Genomic DNA, 23,477 nt, shown 5'->3' with positions numbered 1-23,477 from the left:
ATGCTTTTGCAGCATGGACGCAATGGGTTGGACCTGGGCACAGATATCCTCGATCGCAGCTTTGCCATCGCCGCCGTCAACTCCTGCGAGTCTGTCAGGTCCCCCAGGGGTTTGGGAAAGGCTGATGGTATGCCCCATGCTGCAGGGGAGTGTCCTCTCTGATGCTGTTTGCTCACTCCTTTTCCCTTTTGGCATCCTTCCCACTCCAAATTGTCAATGAATATGTGTTCTTCAAGTTTTTAAATTAACAATTCCTCCATGTAAGTTGGCCAGGGATGGTAAAAGACACCAATCTGCCTTGGCTGGTCAGCAGAGCCTTCCACAGCAGTTCTACTGAATCACCGCCATCTTGCTGAGTCCCAAAATACAACTCTTAAAGCTATAGCATTGTCATACCTCCCTCCTTAAAAAAAAATCAATTTATAAAGATGGCTTCATTTTTAAAAACCTTTAGTCTTATGCTATTAGTACTCGACGATTACATTAATTCTAAGCAAGCGTACATTCAATACTACAGTCCATTTCTTCTGCCACCAAACACCTCCAACTTCACTCATCAAAGTCGTGACAATGTGTCAGCAATTATGAGGCGAGGCATTGAATGCTGAGGAGCCAGGAGCAATGGCAGGAACCTTCTGAGGAGGAGGAGGATGAGGACATTGCAGAAGAAAATGTTCTGCTTGTGTATGACAGAGTTCAGCTGTGTTGGGTGCTACAGATCAGACAGGACATGACTGACACCCACTCAAGCTGCAGCTACACAAAAGCCTGAATAGACCCCACTGAGACCACTGAGCAGGTCTGGGCACCACATCTGATAAAGGATATATTGGCCTTGGAAAGAATCTAATGTAGATATATAAGAATGACACCTGGACTTCAGGGATTACATTACAAGGAGAAATTCTATAAATTAGGCATGTTTTCTCCAGAATTTAGAAGATTAAGAGGTGACCTGATTGAAGTCTTCAAGATATTAATAAGGAAAGACATTAACTATTAACTGCTTGGAAATTTTAGAGCTGGGGACGTAGTCTAAAACGTACAGCTAGATCTTTCAGGAGAAATATAGGAACCACTTGTATACACAAAGGGCGGTAGAGATTTGGAACACTCTTCCACAAACAACAGTTCATATTAGATCATTTGTTGGTTTCAGACCTGAGATAATTTGTTTTTATTTAGCAAAGGTATTCAGGGATGTGGGCCTAAGGCAGAGATGTGGAGTTAGGCCACAGACTATCCATGGTCTCACTGAATCGCTGAACGGGCTTAAAGGGCTGAATGGCCTATATTCCTATGCTCCTATGTAGATAAGGACTGGGTGCAGCAGACTATCATAGAATGTAGAATAATTATCAGTCTTGATACCAGCATTTAGTCTGCATTAGGGAGTGAACAGCAAACTCTAATTATTTTATTTGTGTGCCCTTTACATCGCTGTAATAAAAAAGCTCCTGTTTGGAAATGTTTAATTGTTTGCCCGTGTGTGGTTTTCCCCAGCTGAACAATGGCAGTCTTGATGTCTATAGTGGGCATGGGGGACAGAGTGGTGGTGACTTAGAGAGAACGTTTAGACAGGATGTAGTTAAGGACTAGTAAACTATGTGGGTGGTGGTTTAGCAGTAAATAGAGTGAGAGAATGGGATTATTTGCGTGAGTGAGTTTCAGCCATGCTGACTATGTACCCTGGACAAGGTGCCTTTCTGGCTGCTGTGCCATTGCATTGCCGGTGAGAGGCAATGCTAGATTGGCAACACTGGTCGCGGTGCATAGAGTACATTTGAAGATGGCATAGGTGCAAGGGATGCAGTCTTTCCATGGATATCTGTTGAGTGGTGAGTTGACCTGGTATGACACATGGCGAATAACCATCCTGATGTCATGGTAATTTATAAAGCAAGATTTCTAAGTTATAGTGAGAAATCTTGCTAGGCCTCATGGCGAAAAACCCTTCAAAAAACGAGATGCAACTCAAACTTGGACAAAAAAATCATAAGATACAGTTCAAATAGACACTCCATTAGTCTTTATACATACACACATGTACAAATACATTGCATGTTCTCTACCATTATATCTCCAAATTTATGTTCCTCTAGACCACACTTACCATTCCTTTCTCTCAGTACACATGTTATTCTAAATGGTGTCATACATTTTCAAAGATCTTTAGCAGGATACATACAAACCCAGTTCTTGCAGACATTGGTGTGCAAATGGAGATTTCAAGAGAAAGACCAAATTACATTGCAAACTTTAGAGATTTCAACTTCACTTTCAATGTCACTGGTACAAAAAGGGCAGGAAGCATTAGAGAAGTCATGTTGGAAGCCAAACTTAGAAGAACATTTATACCTCTTTGTTCATTTTTTACTTTGTACCTTACCCTCTAAACATATGTGCACAATGGCAACTTGGTTCTGGATTACCATCACTAAGCACCTACTGCTTTCTCATAGAGTCATAGAGATGTACAGCATGGAAACAGACCTTTCCATCCTACCCATCCATGCCGACCAAATATTCATCCCAATTTAGTCTCACCTGCCAGCACCCGGCCCATATCCTTCCAAACCCCTCCTATTCATATACATATCTAAATGTCTTTTAAATGTTGCAATTATACTAGCCTCCACCACGTCCTCTGGCAGCTCCTTCCATACACGAACACCCTCTCTGTGAAAAAGTTGCCCCTTGGATCTCTTTTATATCTTTCCCCTCTCACCCTAAACCTATGTCCTTTAGTTCTGGACTCCCCCACCCCATCAATGCCCCTCATAATTTTGTAAACATCTATAAGGTCACCCCTCAACCTCCAAAGCTCCAGGGAAACAGCCCCAGCCTGTTCAGCCTCTCCCTATAGCTCAAATCCTCCAACCCTGACAACATCCTAGTACATCTTTTCTGAACCCTTTCAAGTTTCACAACATCTTTCCGATAGTTAGGAGACCAGAATTGCACGCAATATTCCGACGGTGGCTAACCAATGTCCTGTACAGCTGCAACATGATTTCCCAACTCGTGTACTCAATAAAAGAAAGCATACCAAATGCCTTCTTCACTATCCTATCCACCTGCGACTCCACTTTCAAGGAGCTATGAACCTGCATTCCAAGGTCTCTTTGTTCAGCAACACTCCTTAGGACCTTACCATTAAGTGTATAAGTCCTGCTAAGATTTGTTTTCCCAAAATACAGCACCTCGCATTTATCTAAATTAAATTCCATCTCCCATTCCTCAGCCCACTGACCCATCTGAACAAGAGCCTATTGTAATCTGAGGTAACGTTCTTCACTGTCCACTACCCCTCCAATTTTAGTGTCATCTGCAAACTTACTAACTATTCCTCTTATGCTCACATCCAAATCATTTATGTTAATGACAAAAAGTAGTGGACCCAACACCGATCCTTATGGCACTCCATTGGTCACAGGCCTCCAGTCTGAAAAAGAACCTTCCACCACCAACCTCTGTCTTCTAATTTTGAGCCAGTTTTGCATCCAAATGGCTAGTTCTCTCTGTATTCTGTGAGATCTAACCTCGCTAACCAGTCTCCTATGGGAAACCTTGCCGAATGCCTTACTGAAGTCCATATACATCACATCTACCGCTTTGCCCTCATCAATCCTCTTTGTTACTTCTTCAAAAAACTCAATCAAGTTTGTGAGACATGATTTCCCATGCACAAAGCCATGTTGACTATCCCTAATCAGTCCTTGCCTTTCCAAATACATGTACATCCTGTCCCTCAGAATTCCCTCCAACAACTTGCCCACCACCGATGTCAGCCTTACTGGTCTATAGTTCCCTGGCTTGTCCTTACCACCCTTCTTAAACAGTGGCATCACATTAGCCAATCTCCAGTCTTCTGGCACCTCACCTGTGACTATCAATGGTACAAATACCTCAGCAAGAGGCCCAGCAATCCCTTAACATAATGTATAAATGTTTGTCTCTGTTTTCCTTTTTAGGTACATGATCTGCATCCATTACATTGTTCATGCAGAAATTATGAAAACAGCCGATCTAAATTGGTATCAGTGAGCTGCAGACTAACCAATATTACTGATTACACCCAGCTCCTTTCAAACTGCTGCAGGGGTTAAGTTCAAATTCCATTGTACTTCACTACATTGGACACTGCTACTCAAGGCTGGTTTTTAGTTGCCAATCTTACTACAGACATTGAAATAACTCAGTGTTAATCTCCCTGTATCAGTGAACTCTCTTCAATAACGTTCTCCTCAGTAACCTACAAGTATGTTGTCCTCAACCTATGAAAGCACTGATGAATGTATCCCTGTAAACACTACACCTTTCATATGTACTTTCTGCAGTGGTAAGTTGTCTTTGTCCACTCCTCATGTTACATCTTCTCAAGCTCCTTGTCCTTTCACCAGAGTGCAACTGGACTCCACAAAGAAAGGGGTACTTTGCCTGAAGCACTTTAAGAATTGGAGCTTCATACAGCCATTGTCAGTACCTTAAAATAGTCTAAGTAGCAACAAACTGCTTAAAACAGAAGAAATATGTCTTAAAGATTCCCAGCTTCTAGTCAATATCTATCAAAAACGTCGTGTTGATTCAAATATTTTAGTTCCTTGGGTTTTTAGTTGGTTAAGGCCAGTATTGATGTCCATCCTTGACAAAGTGATCCTAAACCATCTCCTTAAAAGGCTGCAGTCCATCCAGTGCAGCAAATCCCGAGCTGCTTAGAAGTAAATTCCATATTTTGACTGTGACATTGAAGGAATTGAAATGTATTTCCAAGTTAAGATGATGTGTGGCTTAGAGGCGAACTTAAAGATAGTGATATCTGCCTGTAAACCAGAATGGATCATCAACTGACAGTAAGTCACCAAGTGATTTTGGTCCCACTGCCACGATAATGAAACAAAAATTGCACTAACATGCCTCTCCTTCCCAATATGCAAAATATGGATTGAAAATGCGTCATTAATATTTAGATTTTCCCTACTGGAAACCCATTACAATCCTCTTAACTGTTGGTTGATATTGTGATAGAAAGCTAACGGCATAGCCAAAGTTAGGGGAAGGAGTAGCCTTACAGAAATGAAAAGCAGGATTTTCTAAACAAAGCAGAATTGATTGAATGATCTGTTACAGACAACAGGTTCAAAGCTGGCAATATAAAAACAGGACAGTCAGGAACTACATCATTAGGATGTGGTGGAACCATGGTGACTCATAAAAGGTTAGTCTGAACATATGAGGAAATATGAGGAGGAAAGTGAGAACATGAAGAAGGAACTGACTAATGTTTCTGGTAACCAGCTAAATCTAGTAAGGTTGTCAGAGATCATTCTAAGGAAGCACCTGTGTGTATGATACAGGGATACAGAGTTAAATATGCAAGGAAGGAATATAGAGAAGTACATACTGTACTTTTACTGAAGTGAATTTTAGTTCTTATTAACACTTACAGTTAATTGATAACTTCTTGATTTTTGTAACATTATTAATCCTTTTAGTTCTCTCCCTTTCCTTTCTAGACTATGGATTAACTATGGGTTAATTACATACCAGTCTGAGTTAGCCATCAAGAAGCCTGAAGACAGCTGTCCTCTGATTTCACTATCTACCAAAGGAATGTGTCTAGTTTTGCATTGTGCCACCTCACAGCAGTTTGGCACCGCCAAGCCTAGAGTGGAATCAGTTTCACACAGCTATTCATATTCATCAGGAATGATGAAGGGCTTTTGCCTGAAAAGTCAATTTTCCTGCTCCTCAGATGCTGCCTGACCTGCTGTGCTTTTTTCAGCATCACTCTAATCTTGACTCTGATCTGAAATATCTGTAGTCCTCACTTTCGCCTCTATGAATCTGGGGCATGTACTTTCTTCTCTGAAGAGGTAGAGAATGAAAAACCTCAATTTTTTTCCAATGCATGAAACACTTATAAAAAGATGTTTTGTCCAAATTTCAATAGTCTGTCTTCCTCTGTCTTACTGGAAGTTCATAATTCATGTTTCCATTACTACCACAGAAAATTTCAGAGATCAGTGCAGAAGACAAATCCTTTTTTATGCCATTTGCTGCAAGATAAGTTTTTTTTTCTTTTATGTGTGCGTGCAGGTGTGAGACACAGTGAGAGACATAAAGTGCACGAATCTTTATTTAATTTCCACCACCAGGAAGAAAGGAAACACCCAAGTGGCCTGTGACAAGCAGTGCCCTTCACATCAAAGGACAATGCGATGTGATCAAAACAGTGAAGGGGAGGGCAGGGACTAAATCAAAATAGAGTTGGAGGGGGAAATGATGCACTCCACTCCCTGCGGCGCCCACCTCTCCCTGAACAACTCCAGGGTGTTGGTGGACACCGCATGCTCCTTCTCCAAGGACACCCGGGCCCTAACGTAACCACGGAAAAGGGGCAGGCAGTTGGCCCTAATGACCCCCTCCACGGCCCGCTGCCTGGATCTGTTTATGGCCAGGCCCAGGAGCAGACCCACGAGGAGGTCTTCAGACCTGCCCTCCCTCCTCCACACCGGGTGCCCGAAGATCAGAAGCATGGGACTGAAGTGCAACCAAAAACAGAGGATGAGGTTTTTCAGAAAATCAAAGAGGGAGTGCAAACGCCCACACTCAATATACACATGGTCCACGGACTCCACAGCGCCACAGAACAAGCAGTTGGGCTGGGAGTCCGTGAACCACCGCAATCTGCGGTTGCAGGGGACTGCTGCATGCGGCACCCTCCACCCCAGATCCCCAAGAGAAAGGGGGAGGACTCCCGCGTAGAGGGTCCTCTACTGGGGATCCCCACCGCCTGGTGGCAAATGGGCACGCCACGGCGTGTCCGGACGGTGGATGAGGGAGAAGAGGTGGATGGTGTGCAGCAGCAATCTATACAGGGCCCACCTTTTCACCCCCTGAAAAGAAACAAAATTGAAATTTCGATGGCAGCTTAGGTTGTGGGGCACAGGCTCCCGCGGGAAGTACGGGACCTTGGGGCCAATGTGAAATTCCGTCCGGGGTGAGCGCGGACGGGATCCCACCTCACACCTAGCATCCTCCAACTGGTGCTCTACCGTCAGGTCCGAGCACCGCCGTTTTAAGGTGTCGGATGGCGGTGGCCACGTACCGGACGTCTACCGCTGCCCTGCTCACTATGTCTTGCAGCAACGTCCAGCCCAGACCCCCAGCACCCAGCACGTCCCCGACCCTGGTCACCCTCGCCGCTGCAAGATAAGTTTAAAGGCCAGCGTAAATGTCAGTGAATGGGTGAGTGGATAAACAGATGAATTGATCAAATAGGTAGTTAGGTCAAATTAGTGGGGGGGGGGTACGGTGGTAGGCGAATATGGGAACAGGTGGGTAAGGAAGGTAGACATTCTGAAGGAGAGTTATTGGATTGGAATCATTTTGTTTGTCTCTCCACAGGTGCTGCCAGACCTTCCGAGTTTCTCCAGCACCTTGTTTTTAGTTCAGATTTCCAGCAGCCACAGTATTTTTGCCTTTCTTTAGTAAGGAGGTGAGGAGTCCTGTGACTGGATAAGTAGGTCAAGGGTAGTTTGGTCAGGTCCTGGGGGTTGTCAAGTGGTGGGTGTTTGTTTGTAAGAGGTAGTCATGTTTGATTAAGCAGGGTAGTGTTTGGAAATGTTGAGACGGGGTTGGGGTGTGTCAGTGTAGCTAATAACCAGTATCCATTCTGGAGTTAACCAAAATTAGACTAAGACTTTCTGTCTTCTGGGTAACTACTGAGGTAAGTACTCCAGAACTGTCCTTAATCATCTTTGTTTGCTCAGAGTTGGAGAGATTTGCACTTGGTCAGAGTGAGATCAATGTAGTGGAACATCTGAGGTTGTATGGGTGGTCCCCGATAATCTGGAAACTGAAATCTGGTCCAATTATATCTTATATTGATATCATGTCAAGTTTTGTTTGAGAACAGTTTGAACGATCTTGGGACATGTTACTGGGTTGGAGGTGCTACATGAATTCACTGGTGTTAGTTTTTCTCATGGTGATTTACCACAATTTCCACGAATCTTGCACTGACCTTGTGACAAGAGATTAGGAAATCACCTACTGGGAATTTCCGGAGCCTGGGTGCATAGTGCTGAAAATTGCTCCCACGGATTGCCCTTTGAAACAGCTGCAGCAAAATCCCCCAACCACACAATTCCCCAACACCCAAACGCTCCAGCAGGTCACCCATTCTCAAAATCTAAATTTCCTGCATTTACCATTCCTAGCTCAAAACCGAGAACGAACAGCAACTATGGAGTCTGCAGCCTCAGGGACTCCGCTGTTTTTTTGTTTCTCCAGAGATAGGGGCAGTGACCTCGGGTTCAGTATCAGTCAGGGTAAACACTCGCCTCTCGCATTTTTCCATTTCTCTCTCTGGAACAGCGGGGGAGCAGTCATTGAAATGCAAGCTGTTAACTCCATGAGCTATGAACAGTTTATCGATGTGTTTGGGAATGTGATTGAGAAATGTCCCCTCATTGCAGCTGCAGTTTGGACAAAGCGCCCCTTTCCAAGTGTGAGCGCTTTAGAGCAAAACTTTGCAGATTTTATAGATTCCTTGCCTCGGTCAGGTAAGAAAATAGAAGCACTCATCGAGTGCAATCTTCAACTTTAGGCGACATTGAATACACAGTTGGACTGTTGCAAGGTCTTCAGTTTGACTCCAGTCTGAATAGAGTCTATCGTTTTCCTCTGGAACAGACTAGGAATCCAGCGGCCTAGACAAATGATTTAGGGCGGGGTGAGAGTGTCAGATCACAGTAAATAATATTCAAGACCGTCTGTTAACGACTAAGTCTGACCATTGCAAGGACGGTTCAATGTACTCCTGTCCAAACACTAAACAAACAGGTTCCAGAGCTTTCACCAATGATGTTTTGACCAGGGTGTGCAACCAAAATTCAGCTGCTGTGAAATATGTGCCTCGGTTGCTTCCATTTGTTCACCCAGGCTGTTTGGCTGTTGGGGAATTGTGTGGTTGCTGGTGCCTATAATGGGGAGCGACTTCATGTTTTCATGGCTTCTCTCCAAAGAACTTCCTTCCTGATGGTTGGTGGTAACAGCCTTGGCTGTTATATTCTAGCAAGGGCTTTTCTGGGGTGCTGCAGGGTTCCGTGTAGCTAGGTCCTGAGCACAAACTGCAACTGTGTGAAGTTGCCATCATGTCTGAAAGAGCATCCTGTACTTTCTGCCACGTGGAGATATCAGAGGATGCTTCCCCTTGTGGGAGAATCTAGGAGCAGCTGGCATAGTCACAGAATAAAGGAGCACGAATGTAAGACTGAGATAAGGAGGATTTTTTTTCTTTCAGAGCATTGAGAATATTTGGAACTCCTGGCCATATAAAGCTGTTGGGCACAGACCTCATGCGTATTTAAAGCTGCGTTGGATTCTTGATCCATACAGGAATGAATGATTATGGGGAAAGAGCAGCAAACTCCTCCAATGTGAGGAATGCCAGAGCAGCCATGATCCTATTGAATGGCAGAGCAGGCTTGTGGGGCTGAAAGGCCTACTCGAGTTCCCATTTCTTATGATTTATACTCTCTACATCTCCCTGGTCAAGACTCCTCAGAACTGTATATGTAAATTACCGCTAACTATTCTAAACTACAGCAAATGCAAGCCTAGCTTGTCCAACTTTTCCTGGTAAGACAACCCACTCATTCCAACTATTGATAAGCCTTATTTGTGCTGATTACAATGCATTTACATTCCTTTTTAAATAAGCTTATCAATAATGTGCATAGTCCTTAGATGTGGTCTCACAAGTACTTTGCATAATTGAAGCATAACTGCGCTATTTTTGTTTTCAGTTCTTGTTGTGATAAATGATAATTACTTTCCCTTATTTTCGATTATTAATTCTCTAAAGACAATAGGACCAAAAACTGCTTTGTTAACACTTTTTTCAAGTATTTATAGAAATCCTTCCAATCTTTTTTTGTTGGCTTGCTTTCTCTCATAATTTAATTTTCCCTCATTATTAATTTTTAGTAATTTTTTTAATATTGTGCCCAATCTTCTGACTAGTTAACTACAAATGGTGGGTCATCCTTTAGAATTTTTCTTGCTCCTTGGAATGTACATTTTCTGTGTTCTGAAATATCCCTGCTGGGGGATCTGACCTATTGTTTAAATTTACTTTGCCAATTCATGTTGGCCATTTCAGCTTTCCTCCCCTTGTAATTGTCTTTATTTAAAATTTTCAAAACAATTTAAATCCGCTCCCCTCTCCCTGAAACCAAATGTAAAGTTCAATATATTTTGTCACTGCTGCCTTGGGGTACTTTCACTGTCAGATCATTATTGAAATTGATCTCACACACAATACCAAGTCTGATATAGCCTACCATATAGTCAGTTTCAGAACATGCTGTTATACGAAACTATCCTGAAAATATTCCATGGACCATCCTTTAAGATTCAGGTCCCAATTGAAACCTTCTTGCTGCAGTTTCTGTAACTACCAGAACATACTATTTTTTATTATTTCACTCTCAGTTCATCTTTTGTTTTAAACTGCTAATGCATTCTGATATAGTTTTTTTTTACTGTTTTGTAAATTCTAGTCTTATTTGTTGATTAACTAGTATACTATCCAGCCCTTATTGTGACAGTCTGTTTAAAATTTCCTGTATTAATACCATCTTTCTTTGGCTTTGACTCTGTTCTTTGATTTACCACATCCTCCCAAAATTTATCACTTGCCTCTACTATTAAATTTTAAATCCTCTGTATTTGTCCTAGTTATGCAGCTGGCAAGAACACCACCTACAGCTCGATTCAGGTATAGTCCATAACATGGGGACATATCTCATTTTATCTGACCTCATTACAGCCTTGGTTTAAAAACATGGATAAAAGAGCTGAATTCCAGAGGTGAGGTGAGAGTGACAGCCCTTGACATCAAGGCTGCATTTGATCAAGTGTGGCATCAAGGAGCACTAGCTAAACTGGAATCAATGGGTATCTGGGGCAAACTCTCTAATTGTTGGGGTCATATCTGGCACATAAGAAGATGGTAGTTTTTGCTGGAAGTCAGTCATCAGTTCCAGGACATTTCTGCAGGAGCTGCTCAGGATAAACCCTGAGATAACTCCACAGAGGCAAGTATCCAGTCACCAAGTCACCTTATATTTACAGGAGTCATTGACACTCACCCAGCTCCCTCAGAGCCAGCTGTCAGAGTGAACAGAACCTCTGACACCCCTGTTCTTATCTGTCAGCTGGAGTTCCCTGATCAGATTAACAGCCCCATTCAGTGAAATCATATTTGTCCACCTGGCTGGCCTTGTTTCAATCACCACGTCCCTCTACCTCCGAGTATGAGGACATAGGTCAGGCTTTATTTGTAGTTCCTCCTGAGGCATTTTAGCACGGGGTGAGTTTCCTCCAGCTCTGCCTTTGATGCTGGCAGCGTTTAACGCACAGTAGCTCACCCCTTGTGCCTGGAGTATCTCAGAAGAAATTCATTCTCCTCTTCAGGTGGCAAAGGCATTGAGGCAGTGGCACGCGCCGTGTCTATCTCAGATTCTGAGGTACCGTCACTGCTTGATGGAGAGGGAGAACCCATGAGTTCCGGAACAGTCAGAAAGGCAGTCGAGGAACCAGGCATGATTTGCTCCTGCACTGTTTGTAGCTTTCATATGGACCACATACTTGTACAGGAATGTTGCATCTATGCAAACTTTATATGCCATTAGAACTGACCTCATTTCAACCATGCATCTTACCTATGCAAGGCCATTCCCATGGCTCCTAATCAATACCACAACCCCCTAAGTAAATTGTCTCTCCTGTTTAGCATTCCTGATCCCTTTTCATCCTCCCTCCCAGGTCTGGAAGATCAGAATTAACCTGGTGTGGAATCCTCTCTCCATTAGTATCTCTGCTGGAGCTAGCTGTTTAGTTGGATGAGGGTTGGTCCTATAATCAAGCAAGAACCAGGAGAGTTCAGTATATACTGAAGCTGCAGGCTGTTTCTTTAAGTCTTCCTTCAAAATTTGGACTATTCTTTCTACCAGACCATGAGATGATGGATGGTATGGAATTGTCCTTATATGGTGAATCCCATTCAACTTTTGTACATGTATTTGGAAAGACAAAGACTGATTAGGGATAGTCAACATGGCTTTGTGCATTGGAAATCATGTCTCACAAACTTGATTGAGTTTTTTGAGGAAGTAACAAAGAGGCTTGGTGAGGGCAAAGTGGTAGATGTGATCTATATGGACTTCAGTAAGGTTTTCAACAACGTTCCCAATGGGAGACTGGTTAGCAAGGTTAGATCTTACGGAATACAGGGAAAACTAGCCATTTGGATACAGAACTGACTCAAAGGTACAAGACAGAAGGTGGTGGTGGAGGATTGTTTTTCAGACCGGAGGCCTGTGACCAGTGGAGTGCCACAAGGATCGGTGCTGCGTCCTCTGCTTTTTGTCATTTACACAAATGATTTGGATGCAAGCATATGAGATATATTTAGTAAGTTTACAGATGACACCAAAATTGGAGGTGTAGTGGACAGCAATGAGGATAACCTCAGATTACAACAGGAACTTGACCAGATGGGCCAATGAGCTGAGAAGTGGCAGATGGAGTTTAATTTAGATAAATGTGAGGTGCTGCATTTTGGAAAAGCAACTCTTAGCAGGACTTATACACTTAATGGTAAGGTCCAAGGGAGTGTTGCTGAACAAAGAGACCTTGGAGTGCAGGTTCATAACTCCTTGAAAGTGGAGTCGCAGGTAGATAGGATAGTGAAGAAGTCATTTGGTATGCTTTCCTTTATTGGTCAGAGTACTGAGTACAGGAATTGGGAGGTCATGTTTCGGTTGTACAGGACATTGGTTAGACCACTGTTGGAATATTGCGTGCAATTCTGGTCTCCTTCCTATCGGAAAGACATTGTGAAACTTGAAAGGGTTCAGAAAAGATTTACAAGGATGCTGCCAGGGTTGGAGGATTTGAGCTACAGGGAGAGGCTGAGCAGGCTGGGGCTGTTTTTCCTGGAGCGTTGGAGGCTGAGGGGTGACCTTATAGAGGTTTACAAAATCATGAGGGCCTTGGATAGGGTAAATAGGCAAAGTCTTTTCCCTAGGGTCAGGGAGTCCAGAACTAAAGGGCATAGGTTTAGGGTGAGAAGGGAAAGATATAAAAGAAACATAAGGGGCAACCTTTTCACGCAGAGGGTGGTACGTGTATGGAATGAGCTGCCAAAGGAAGTGGTGGAGGATAGTACAATTGCAACATTTAAGAGGCATTTGGATGGGTATATGAATAGGAAGGATTTGGAGGGATATGGGCCAGGTGCTGGCAGGTGGGACTAGATTGGGTTGGGATATCTGGTCAGCATGGACAGGTTGGACCGAAGGGTCTGTTTCCATGCTGTACATCACGATGACTCTATGACTGTAAATACTCAAAGTCCCCGATGGTGATGGCCCATTATCTGTGATCAACATTTCCGTGTATTGCTGAAGATGCATGCAATTTTTCTATCGTCATCCCCATGTTTGATGAATGAACTCTATGCACGTACAGCCATTTTGAGTGAGCATCCACAACAACTAAGCATTCAGCTCATGAAAGGACCTGCATGGTTGATGTGTTCAGGGTTTACAAATGTTGAGGAGCTTCTGGTGGGTTTTTTTTCCCTGTTCGCACTCTGGGCTCTGCCCCACCAATGCAGCTGTGTCTGCATCCAATCCTAGCTATTAGATGTAACCTCACATCAGCATCATTTTGGAAACCCCTGGATGACCCTGGTGGAGTTCAGCCGGTATCTGGTGGCAGTCTTTGCTGGGGACAATCACTCTTGCTCTCCATAATAATATGACATTCAATTGTATTACCATCCCTGAATCCCCCATTATCAATAGCCTGGGGATTATCATTGATCAGAAACTCAAGTGGACTTGCCACATAAACTCAGTGGCTATAAGAGCAGGTGAGAGGCTCCAAACTCACCTGACTCATCAAAGCCTGTCCACCATCTACAAGGCACAAGTCATGCGTGTGATGGAATAGTCCTCACTTGCCTGGATGAGGGCAGCTCCAACAACACTCCAGAAGCTTGACACCATCCGGAACAAAGCAGCCCATTGATTTGCATCACATCTACAAGCATCCACTCTCTCTGCCATCGAAGCTCAGTAGCAGCAGTGTGTACTGTCTACAAGATACTCTGCAGAAATTCACCAAAGATCCTTAAACAGCACCTTTCAAACCCTTGGCTAATTTCAGGTAGAAGGAAAAGGGCAGCAGGAACATAGGAACAAGTTCCCCTTCAACCCACCACCATCCTGACCTGGAAATATATTGCCATACCTTCACAGTCAGTGCGTCAAAATCCTGTAATTCCCTTCCTCAGGACACTATATCATACATCATGTGGCCTGCAGCAGTTAAAGAAGCAGCTCACCACCACCTGCTCAAGGGCAACTAGGGATGGGCACTAAACGCAGGCCAGCCAGTGACGCCCACATCCCATGAATGAATAAAAATATTTTTCCCAGCTCTGGAGCCCATGCCCCACAAATCAAAACCTACTTCTCCCACTTGTTTATCTCTCTAAACTAATTTACCCCAATGTCAAATTGCACATGGTTCAAATAACATGACCTTTGAGTTTCTGCTTCTTAATCTGGTGCCTGGCTTCTTGTGGTGATTCCATAGAGCCTCCTCCTCCTTTGGCTTATCAATGTTGTTGGTACCAACATGGACCGTCATGCCTGGAACTCCTCCTTGCACTGAAAATTCCTCTTCAATCCTGAGCAGCTGCCCCAAACACTAGCACTGGGCAGATCACACAGCCTTTTGAAGCAGAGAACAGTGTCAATCCCTTTCATTGTACTGTCTGTTATTACCACTACATTCCTTCAAACTAGCCCCTTTTTAATGGCTTCCTTTGTCACAATGTCATGGTCAGTTAGCTCATCCACCTGACAGCTCTCGCTCTCGTAGAAAAAGGTTGGAAAATGTCACACCTGCTGAACAATTGCAGAAGCCAGGAGTCCAGCTCTCTGGGTCTCCCTGCCGACCTGACTTACTGTCTCTGAACACAAACAAGATCAGCTGACCCAATTCTAGTAGGTGTGACTGTCTACTTGGACAAAGAATCCAGCAATTTTCACCCTTCCTGATATTACATAGGAATTGTAGGTCAGCCTCCAGCTCATAAACTCTGAATTTTTGTGGTTATTGCGATGATAAATAATGTGACAAAAAAAATCATGAAATGAATCCACAAACACTGCAACTGACAAATCACTTCTCACCAAACTCTGCAGCTTCGTTATTCTGCCTGCAGAAAAGTTCCAGGGCTCACTGTCCTGATAAGGCACGTCATTGCCCTTGGCCATGAACCTGTTTCTGTGAGAAGAAATTATACAGTGTAAGGGGCTGGTATTTGCCAATATACAGTATAACTGTTGCAGAAAGCACACATCGAAATGAGTCTTTTACTGCATCTCATCATGCTAGATGTGTATGAAGAATACTTGCAGAGAAACTAGCTACTGTAGTTTATCATGGTAATACATGTAAATTAAGTTTCTGACACAATAGCAGGAATAGGAAATAAAATAATACCCTGTTGGAATTCTTGACTCCCTTATCTGCTCTTGGCTGTTTTGGAACAGGCTTGCTCTGTTGGAATTGGTTGCAGGGCAATGATGAGTCATGCTTCCCTCTTTCATATATTGAGCCTATTCCTGCTGTCCAGTCCCAAATAACTACTGTCTCCTTGTCTCTATTTGAGGCAGTGAAGTGTCTGGAGCTTGTTCAAACACTAATGCATATTCTGCACCCTCACCAAATGAATTCGCTTAAGAGCCCTATCTTTGAAATCCTGTTAATTGAAACGATTATCGGTTTATTCTTGTCTAAATTTAGCCATAGTTGGAAAATTTCACACTTGTTGAACAATTGCAGAAGCCGAGTCCAGCTCTCTGGGTCCCCCTACCGACCTGACTCACAGTCACACTCTCCTGGCTCGTAACATAAACAAGATCAGATGACCCAATTCTACCAGGTGTGACTGTCTACTTGGACAAAGAATCCAGCTAATTTTCACCCTTCCTGATATTACATAGGACAAACAAAATAACTTTGAAGGCAAAACAAAATCCCAGATGTTTTGCATTTGTCTCAGAGTGGAATTAAATTTAAGAGTCATTTTGCAGCAGGATAAGGTAGCTATATACCCCTGGAAAATAAATGTCTAGATCGGGTACAGAGGGATCTGGGGGCTTGATATAGAGCCACAGATCACTGCGTGTAGTTCAGTATTTTCACAATAAAACAAACAAAACACCAGAATTCATTTCTGGAGGGCTCGAATCGATCAGCCTTGTTAAAATTGGATGAACCTTTTGTTGATTCGCATTGTGAATTGTTCTGATCTCTATACTATAAGGAGAATGGAGAGCCCGTGTGGAAAATATATATAATCATATGAGAATTGAGGGATCATACCGGAATTATTGAACTGGCCGGAGTGTGCTTTCTCTGATGTGGGACAGAAGTAGAAATTGCTGAAAAATCTCGGCAGATCTGGCAGCATCAATGGAGAGAAATCGAGAGTTAACATTTCTGGTTGAGTGACCCTTCCTCTGATGTGTTTGGGTAGGCAGTGAGAAGATGTTTCCAGTTGTGGGAGAAACTAGAACCAAGGACCATAAATATAAGGGAGCTGCTGAAAAAGCTGTCCAACCTAAGAATTACATGAACAAGCAATTTAAGATTGTCAACTGGACTTGCAATCTGGCTTAATTACACTTTCTAGGATTTACATATACAATACCCTAGACAGGGCCCAGTTTTCTGCAGGCAAGAAGACTTCCAGGAATTATACCTTCCAAATAAACAAAAGCTTTGGGACAACTGGTTGCGTTTCTCAAAGTAAATCTCCAACAATTAGACAAACAAGACCTTTTTGAATTAAGCAAAAACTTTGGAATAACTGTTCCCTGGTGAATTTCATATGCAAACCCTTGACCAATCAAAGTCCACTGGCCAATGAATGAGCCGCTTGTTAATTATGTAATATATAAATTATTACTCCCTTTGAAATTTGGTATTTTTGCATCTGACCTGACCACTGCAAGAAGAAAAATCTTCAAAAAGCATATCTCCTATTTTACTGATAACAGAAGTTCTGTACAATACTGTCAAGTGACTAGAAAATGATTATTAATAAATCCATTAGTGAAACCAAGAGAATACCGTAGTCTGAGAGTAGTTAAAAATGTGGCGTAGTTGAGGCCAGTAGTGTAAACGAATACAAGGGAAAGCTAAGTAAACAATGAGGGAGAAAGGAAGAGAAGGAAGTTCTGATATATTGTGTTCAGATTTGTTGAGTTAGGATGGGAGGATGCTCATGTAGGGCATAAACACCAGCATGAACTTGATGGGTCAAATGGCCTGTTTCTATGCTGTATTACCTAACAGACTGAAAGCTACTACCAAGATGTAGCAATCTATCAATAGTGGTGTTACATTATCACAGTTAATGTCAACCTTATTACACCTTGCCTCATATAGCATCTAAAGCCAAGAAATTGTTGAATTGACCTGGACTGGATGATAGGGGGTGGAACATTTTGAAGCTAGTTGAACAGCTGGGAACATAAGGGGCAGGAATTAGAGTGGTCTAAGGTTCTGCATCAAACTGGAAATGGCACCAGTCTATGGCTCAGGAGTGAAACCTGGAGTTCTCTGGGGCATAATTAAGGCCTGCAGTGACTCCAAGCATGAATGTGGGAATGGATCAGCCCTGGCAAAACTCTGGTTACTGATTGGAATCATTTTCGTTCAGATATTTCTCACTTCATATTTTAAGCATTTGCTAAAACATTGGAAATATACAAAATCAGTATAAATGTCAGTATCTTATGGAAAAGAGGCTATATTTGCATGAGGAACAAACAGTTTGTAATGGTCTCATCACATTCACTACAGTGAGTAACTTACCTCCAAACTCCCAAAGCCTGCCCGTCATCTGCAAGACACGAGGAAGGAATACCCCCCACTTGCCTGGATGAATGCAGTTCCAACAACAGTCAGGAAGCTTCACACCAAGTTCACTTGATAGGCACCAAGCGTACAAACATTCACTCCAACACCAATGCTCCATGACATCAGTGTGTACCATCTACAAGATGCACTACAGAAATTCACCAAGGCTCCTTAGACAGCACCTTCCTCCAAACCCACAAACCTGTTCATTCACAGTATCAAGGGTTAGCAGATACATGGGAACACCATCACCTGCAAGTTCCCCTCCAAGTCACTTACCATCCTGAGTGGAAAATATATTGCCATTCTTCCAGTGCCTCTAGGTCAAAATCCTGCAACTCCCTCCCTCATGTTACTGTGGCTTTACTTAAATAGACTACAGTGGTACAAGAAGGCAGCTTATCACCGCCGTCTCAAGAGCATCTAGAGTTTGGCAATAAATGTTGACCCAGTCAGCGACACTCACATACCCTGAATGAATTTTTTAAAAATTGTATTCTAAAAATAATGCAGAAAACTAAGCTTAATTTTGCCCTCGTTTAGTAGGCTAATCAGGTCTTAGGTTGTGATCATTAGAAGGGATCAGAAGTTTTGTATTAGAAATATACATAGATATATTATATATGTTAAGTTAATTTTATTAAACATGCTATTTGTGTCTCCTTCAATTACCCTGAACATCTGAAATATGGTAGTCAGTCACTAGATGGCGCAATGTACCTTTTCATCGTTGTGTTTCTTAGGAATTAGCTGGTATCAAGTTCAGATTGTATTTGCACCTATATTTTTTTAAAAATATCATATAATTATTTGAAAAAGCATGAGTTAAGTTGGCAAATTGTTAACTTGTTAGAGATCAGTAATGCGGCTGCAAAATACCGTGAAAAATGTATCCAGGCTACTTCAGGAGACAGTAAGGACTGCAGATCCTGAAAATCAGAGTCAATAGATGTGAAGCTTGAAGAGCACAACAGGAACAGGACAGTCTACATTTTGGGCCAGAACCCTTCGCCAGGCTATTTTAGTCGGGCTGGGCATGGTGTTAAACTCTTGTGATTGCTTGCTTTATAGCAGGCTCACATACATATCTCAGCTGGAGTTTTCATATGCAAATTGCAATTTTGGAACTTGATACTAAATGCACCATAACAACAGTGTGCCTTCAAACTGCATTTACAAAATCTTCAAGAAACTTGCTATTCCTTCTGGATTGTCTATAAAATTGCCCAAACTCTTCAGTCCGTCTAAGGCTCTCACAATTGGTATCAGAGTTTCAAATGACATCCTATATGGCTGTGAAGAAGGAAGGATAGCTCTGCCTCACCCTTCGCGACCTGTTGCAGACATAGCTACAGTTGATCATATTAACCCTATTCAGCATCTCTCCAATGTCTTCCAATGCAGTCGCTTGGTTCCATTCTTAATCACCTCATCATAGCTAGAGAATTACTATCAATGATGTCTCTTCATATTCCGACACCATTTCATCTGTTGTCCCAGGTTTATTTTCTTAGCTCGCTAATTTTTTTTATCCACATGCTGCTTTTGGCAACATCATCAGGAAACACTTCAGTTTTCTGAGATGTCCCTGCTTTATTGCATTTGCAGCTCTTTCCACCAGTCCTTGCTTGTCCAACATTCACTATCGGATCACTCAGTGTAATTCCTCCCATTAAGTATTTCAATGATCAACCACAAACTTTGCTCCCTTGCTACTAACAATTATGTATCATATTTGAGGTGAGCTTTTAACCACATACTGTTTACTTCTACCTCAGTAACATTGCCCAGCAACACCCCTTCTTCAACTACTGAAACTTTCATCCAGGTCTTTATTGTTTTTAGACTTGACTTCTCTAAGACTTCCCTGATTCTGTAGACTTCAGGTCATACAAAACTCGGCTTCTCATGACCTAGCTTGCAACAAATGGCATTCACTATTACTCCTGTACTGACTGTCCTTTATTAGCTCCTAATTTAGCACCACATTGATTTTAAAGTTTTCAACTTTGTTTTCAAACCTCTCCATGGAGAACTGGATCCTCTATGGCTCCAGAATCCCCTCTATCCATCTAACCCACTGAGGTATCTGCATTCCTCTGGTTTATGAGCAATCCTAGTTAGAATTGTTCCTGTGGCTGTGCCTTCAGTTACCAAGAACATAGGCCCGGTTCCTCTCCACTATCTTCTCCTGTAAGTCATGGTTTGGTGATGCCAGCACTGGACTGGGGCTTTTCAAAGTTAAAAAAAATCACACAATACCTGGTTATAGTCCAACAGGTTTATTTGGAAGCACTAGCTTTCAGAGCGCTACACACGGTACTTACATACACACACTCTCTCACAGACACTCATAACCCCCGCCCCACACACACACCCACATGCACACACACACATGCACATATATACATATTAGTTTGTGGGCAGAATTACACTTTACTTTGCTCAAAGACTGTATGAATCCATGTAAGATTCTGTAAATCCATTTTTTGGATTAGAATCAGTCTGACCGTTGTGGCACAGACAGCCTCATAGGGAAGCTCACACCTTCAGTGCATTATCTGGGCTGCCATGACACCAACTGTTAAAGTTCACTTGAGAATGTACCTTTTTTAAAAGAAGTTTTGCAATTTACATATGAAAGAATTAAAACCAACATAGTCATTCTAAAAGATGAGAGACTTAACAAACAATCCAGGTCTTTTTCAATATATAATTTCAGTTACATCGCACTGTAAACTTTTACTATAATTTCTGTGTCTTACAATCTTATTCTCCACAACTACCTAATGAAAGAGTAGTGCTCTAAAAGCTAGTGCTTCCAAATAAACCTGTTGGACTATAACATGGTATTGTGTAATTTTTAACTTTCTCCTGTATGACTCTTCTGACCATATGCCTCTTTGACCAACCTTTCAATCATTCATCCTAATATTTCTTACATGGCTTAGTGTTATATTTCATTTTGTAATGTTCTACCCAGTGCTTTGGAAAATGTTTTTGCTGTATGTTAAATATAGATGCAAATTATTGCTGTGTTAGGTGAGAATTCACATTCCTCACCAAGTCCCTAGCTCTTTAAATTTGACAGTTTAGCAACTCAATGTCAGTGCATTTACAGAGCTCTAAATGGCAATTGGGATGCTGAGTCAAGCTACTGTCAACTGTGAGTGCTGCTATCATGGTGGACCCTCTGTTAGTTTGCTGTTCAAACTGATACAGCAATATAAAGACGAAGACAGCTCTTATTTACTTGGTTTGAGGCTGTGTCCCTAATTAAGCTCTAGATGGCAGTGCAGGATTGTATTTGCTGATATTTCCGAACAAACCTGTTCAGAGGTGTTATTACACACTACTGGGGCAGGTTGGACTTGACCCCAGATCACCAGGCAAGATTGTATTTCCTAACTTATCTGCAGCATGTTTTGGAAGTATCTTGTGTTTTTCTCAGACACAGGAGGCAAAAAGAATAAGAGCAACTGAAGCCTCTGTGAGTGACTTCATTCTATGGTCCTGCTTCAGTCAGAAATATTACTTTTTATTCAGTCAATGTCTAATCATAAGGAATGCATCTTATTTTGATTTCACTAACAAAGTTAATGATCCATTAAGTTTCTGGGGCCATACATTTATTTAAAGCTGTACCACTATGTGGTATTTTGTTTTCTTTTCAAACTCTGGTCAAGTAATTGGGTAATAAAATGTATGTAACGATCTCATTTATTGTGAATATAACTGATGCAAGTCCTGTTGAAAGAATTTAACTTTGTTCTCCTGCAGACTGGACATAGAAAAAAAACATTAAGGCTGCTCAACGTTATACTTTACAGAGAATATTTTATGTTATCCTAATTAGTCTAGTTAGTTACTGATTTTCTTCAGCACTCACCCTCAAAATGTGTGTACCATTTTAAATTTGAGGTTATTTGATTTTCTGTATAATATGTTTCAATAACTCTGTAGCTGACTCCCCTCAGCAGCTGACAGTACGGTCTCTAAAACCTCTGATTGTTCTGCTGCTTGTGGGAATCCAGTATTGAATGAACAGAAATGTTCTTCAGTGAAATATTAGGGAATCCTCAATTGGTTCCCTGTTCTCAAGCTACTAACTCCATTCCTCTCACTGCTGTCCCTAACGTTGGCATCCTTCCTGACTCTGATGTGAGCTTCCAATGCCTTAATCCTTTCCATCCCAAAACCCTTTACCATCCTCCCATAACATTACAGTTCAATGTTGCCTATAATATATATTTGTTGTGCCTTTCCTCTCTTGTTTTCTTTTTGAACCTACCCAACTTTGCGATAATGTTACTTACAACTTGTAATCTCTGCATTTCTCCATCTCTGACTGCTCCTGCCTGCCCAGTTTTCTTCCACTACCCACATACTAACTTCTGGGATTATCTTCCTGAACCTCCACAATCTTGCATCTGGATGTTGTCCTTTAAACCCACTTCCTTACAATCTGTTTATTTGAATACATTTGTGCTGAGCCAACCTGAACCACTTATGTGGCTAGGTATAAAAATGCATTTGGAGCCATCCCTGTGAATGCCTTGAGGCATTTTACAGCATTAAAGGCACAACATAAATGCAACTTCTTGTTGCCTATTGTATTGGGAACGTGTAATCAAGGATAAATGGTTGCATTTTCACATTTCACTAATTTACAGATATTGGCGGAAATAATATCTTGTCTCTTGCTCTGCCTTGGTGATTGACAACAATGTGCAGAATTTCAGAAATAGCAGTGAGAGAAGCAGCAATGTATGGTGTTGTTGTTACTTCAATTGGTACCATTACCACTTAGTAACGAAGAACCGAATAAATTTGAACACTAATTTCCAGAGAAACATGTGGTATCGAAAACTTGCAGAATAAAATTGCTGTTTGCTCTTGTATTTATGTAGGGAAGGAGGGAATTCTACGATGCCACCCAGACCTAGCTGGGAGAGATCTTCTCAGAGGAACACTCTCCCTTGAATCGCAGGCTGAGCAGAACCAAGCTGGGCTAACCACCCTCACTGCTGGCCAGAGATCACAGCTGAGTGAGCTAAATGCTGCTTACAAGAACAAATTCCACTTCCCATTTGTGATCTGTGCCAGGATGAATGATAGGGAAAGCATAACGAACCATCTCAGCAGCAGGATCCACAACAGTCCAGAGCAGGAGCTTCAAATCGGTATTAAAGAGGTTCTAAAAATCTGCCACCTCCGTCTTTTAGATATCATCAGGCCAGCTGCCCACTCTACCAAGCTTTAATAAGATGGCAGGAATTAACATTTCAAGTCTGGTGACTCTTCATCAGAACAAAGGGGAGACGTGAGGAATTCACTGAAGTGGACTATCAACTCCAAAGGAAATCTGTGAATCATCTTAAACAATGTAGAATGTAATAGCTCAAATTGAATAAATCACATTGGGAAAGCAATAAGTGCAGCAAAACTACAATTAA

At 42.1% G+C, this 23,477-nt stretch overlaps 1 protein-coding gene across 1 annotated transcript; it reads left to right on the top strand.

The window, feature by feature from the left end:
- On the top strand, nt 1-23,284 carry urad (ureidoimidazoline (2-oxo-4-hydroxy-4-carboxy-5-) decarboxylase). The gene is made up of 3 exons (XM_060826972.1): nt 1-127; nt 8,226-8,570; nt 22,932-23,284. Exons 1-3 carry the CDS (start codon nt 1-3, stop codon nt 23,282-23,284), a joined length of 825 nt encoding a protein of 274 aa, XP_060682955.1.
- Nucleotides 23,285-23,477: the final 193 nt, after the last annotated feature.

This window comes from Hemiscyllium ocellatum, chromosome 6 (assembly GCF_020745735.1).
Source record: "Hemiscyllium ocellatum isolate sHemOce1 chromosome 6, sHemOce1.pat.X.cur, whole genome shotgun sequence".
Taxonomy (NCBI): domain Eukaryota; kingdom Metazoa; phylum Chordata; class Chondrichthyes; order Orectolobiformes; family Hemiscylliidae; genus Hemiscyllium; species Hemiscyllium ocellatum.
Note: the sequence above shows the minus strand (reverse complement) of the source record. Positions and strands in the feature narration are given on the sequence as shown.

Bases quoted from the DNA above. Each gene is read 5' to 3' on its own strand.
- urad (XM_060826972.1), top strand. From the start codon at position 1: ATGCTTTTGCAGCATGGACGCAATGGGTTGGACCTGGGCACAGATATC. The intron at 128-8,225 runs GTATGCCCCATG...TACCATTCCTAG, and splicing joins GGGTTTGGGAAAGGCTGATG to CTCAAAACCGAGAACGAACA. The intron at 8,571-22,931 runs GTAAGAAAATAG...GTATTTATGTAG, and splicing joins AGATTCCTTGCCTCGGTCAG to GGAAGGAGGGAATTCTACGA.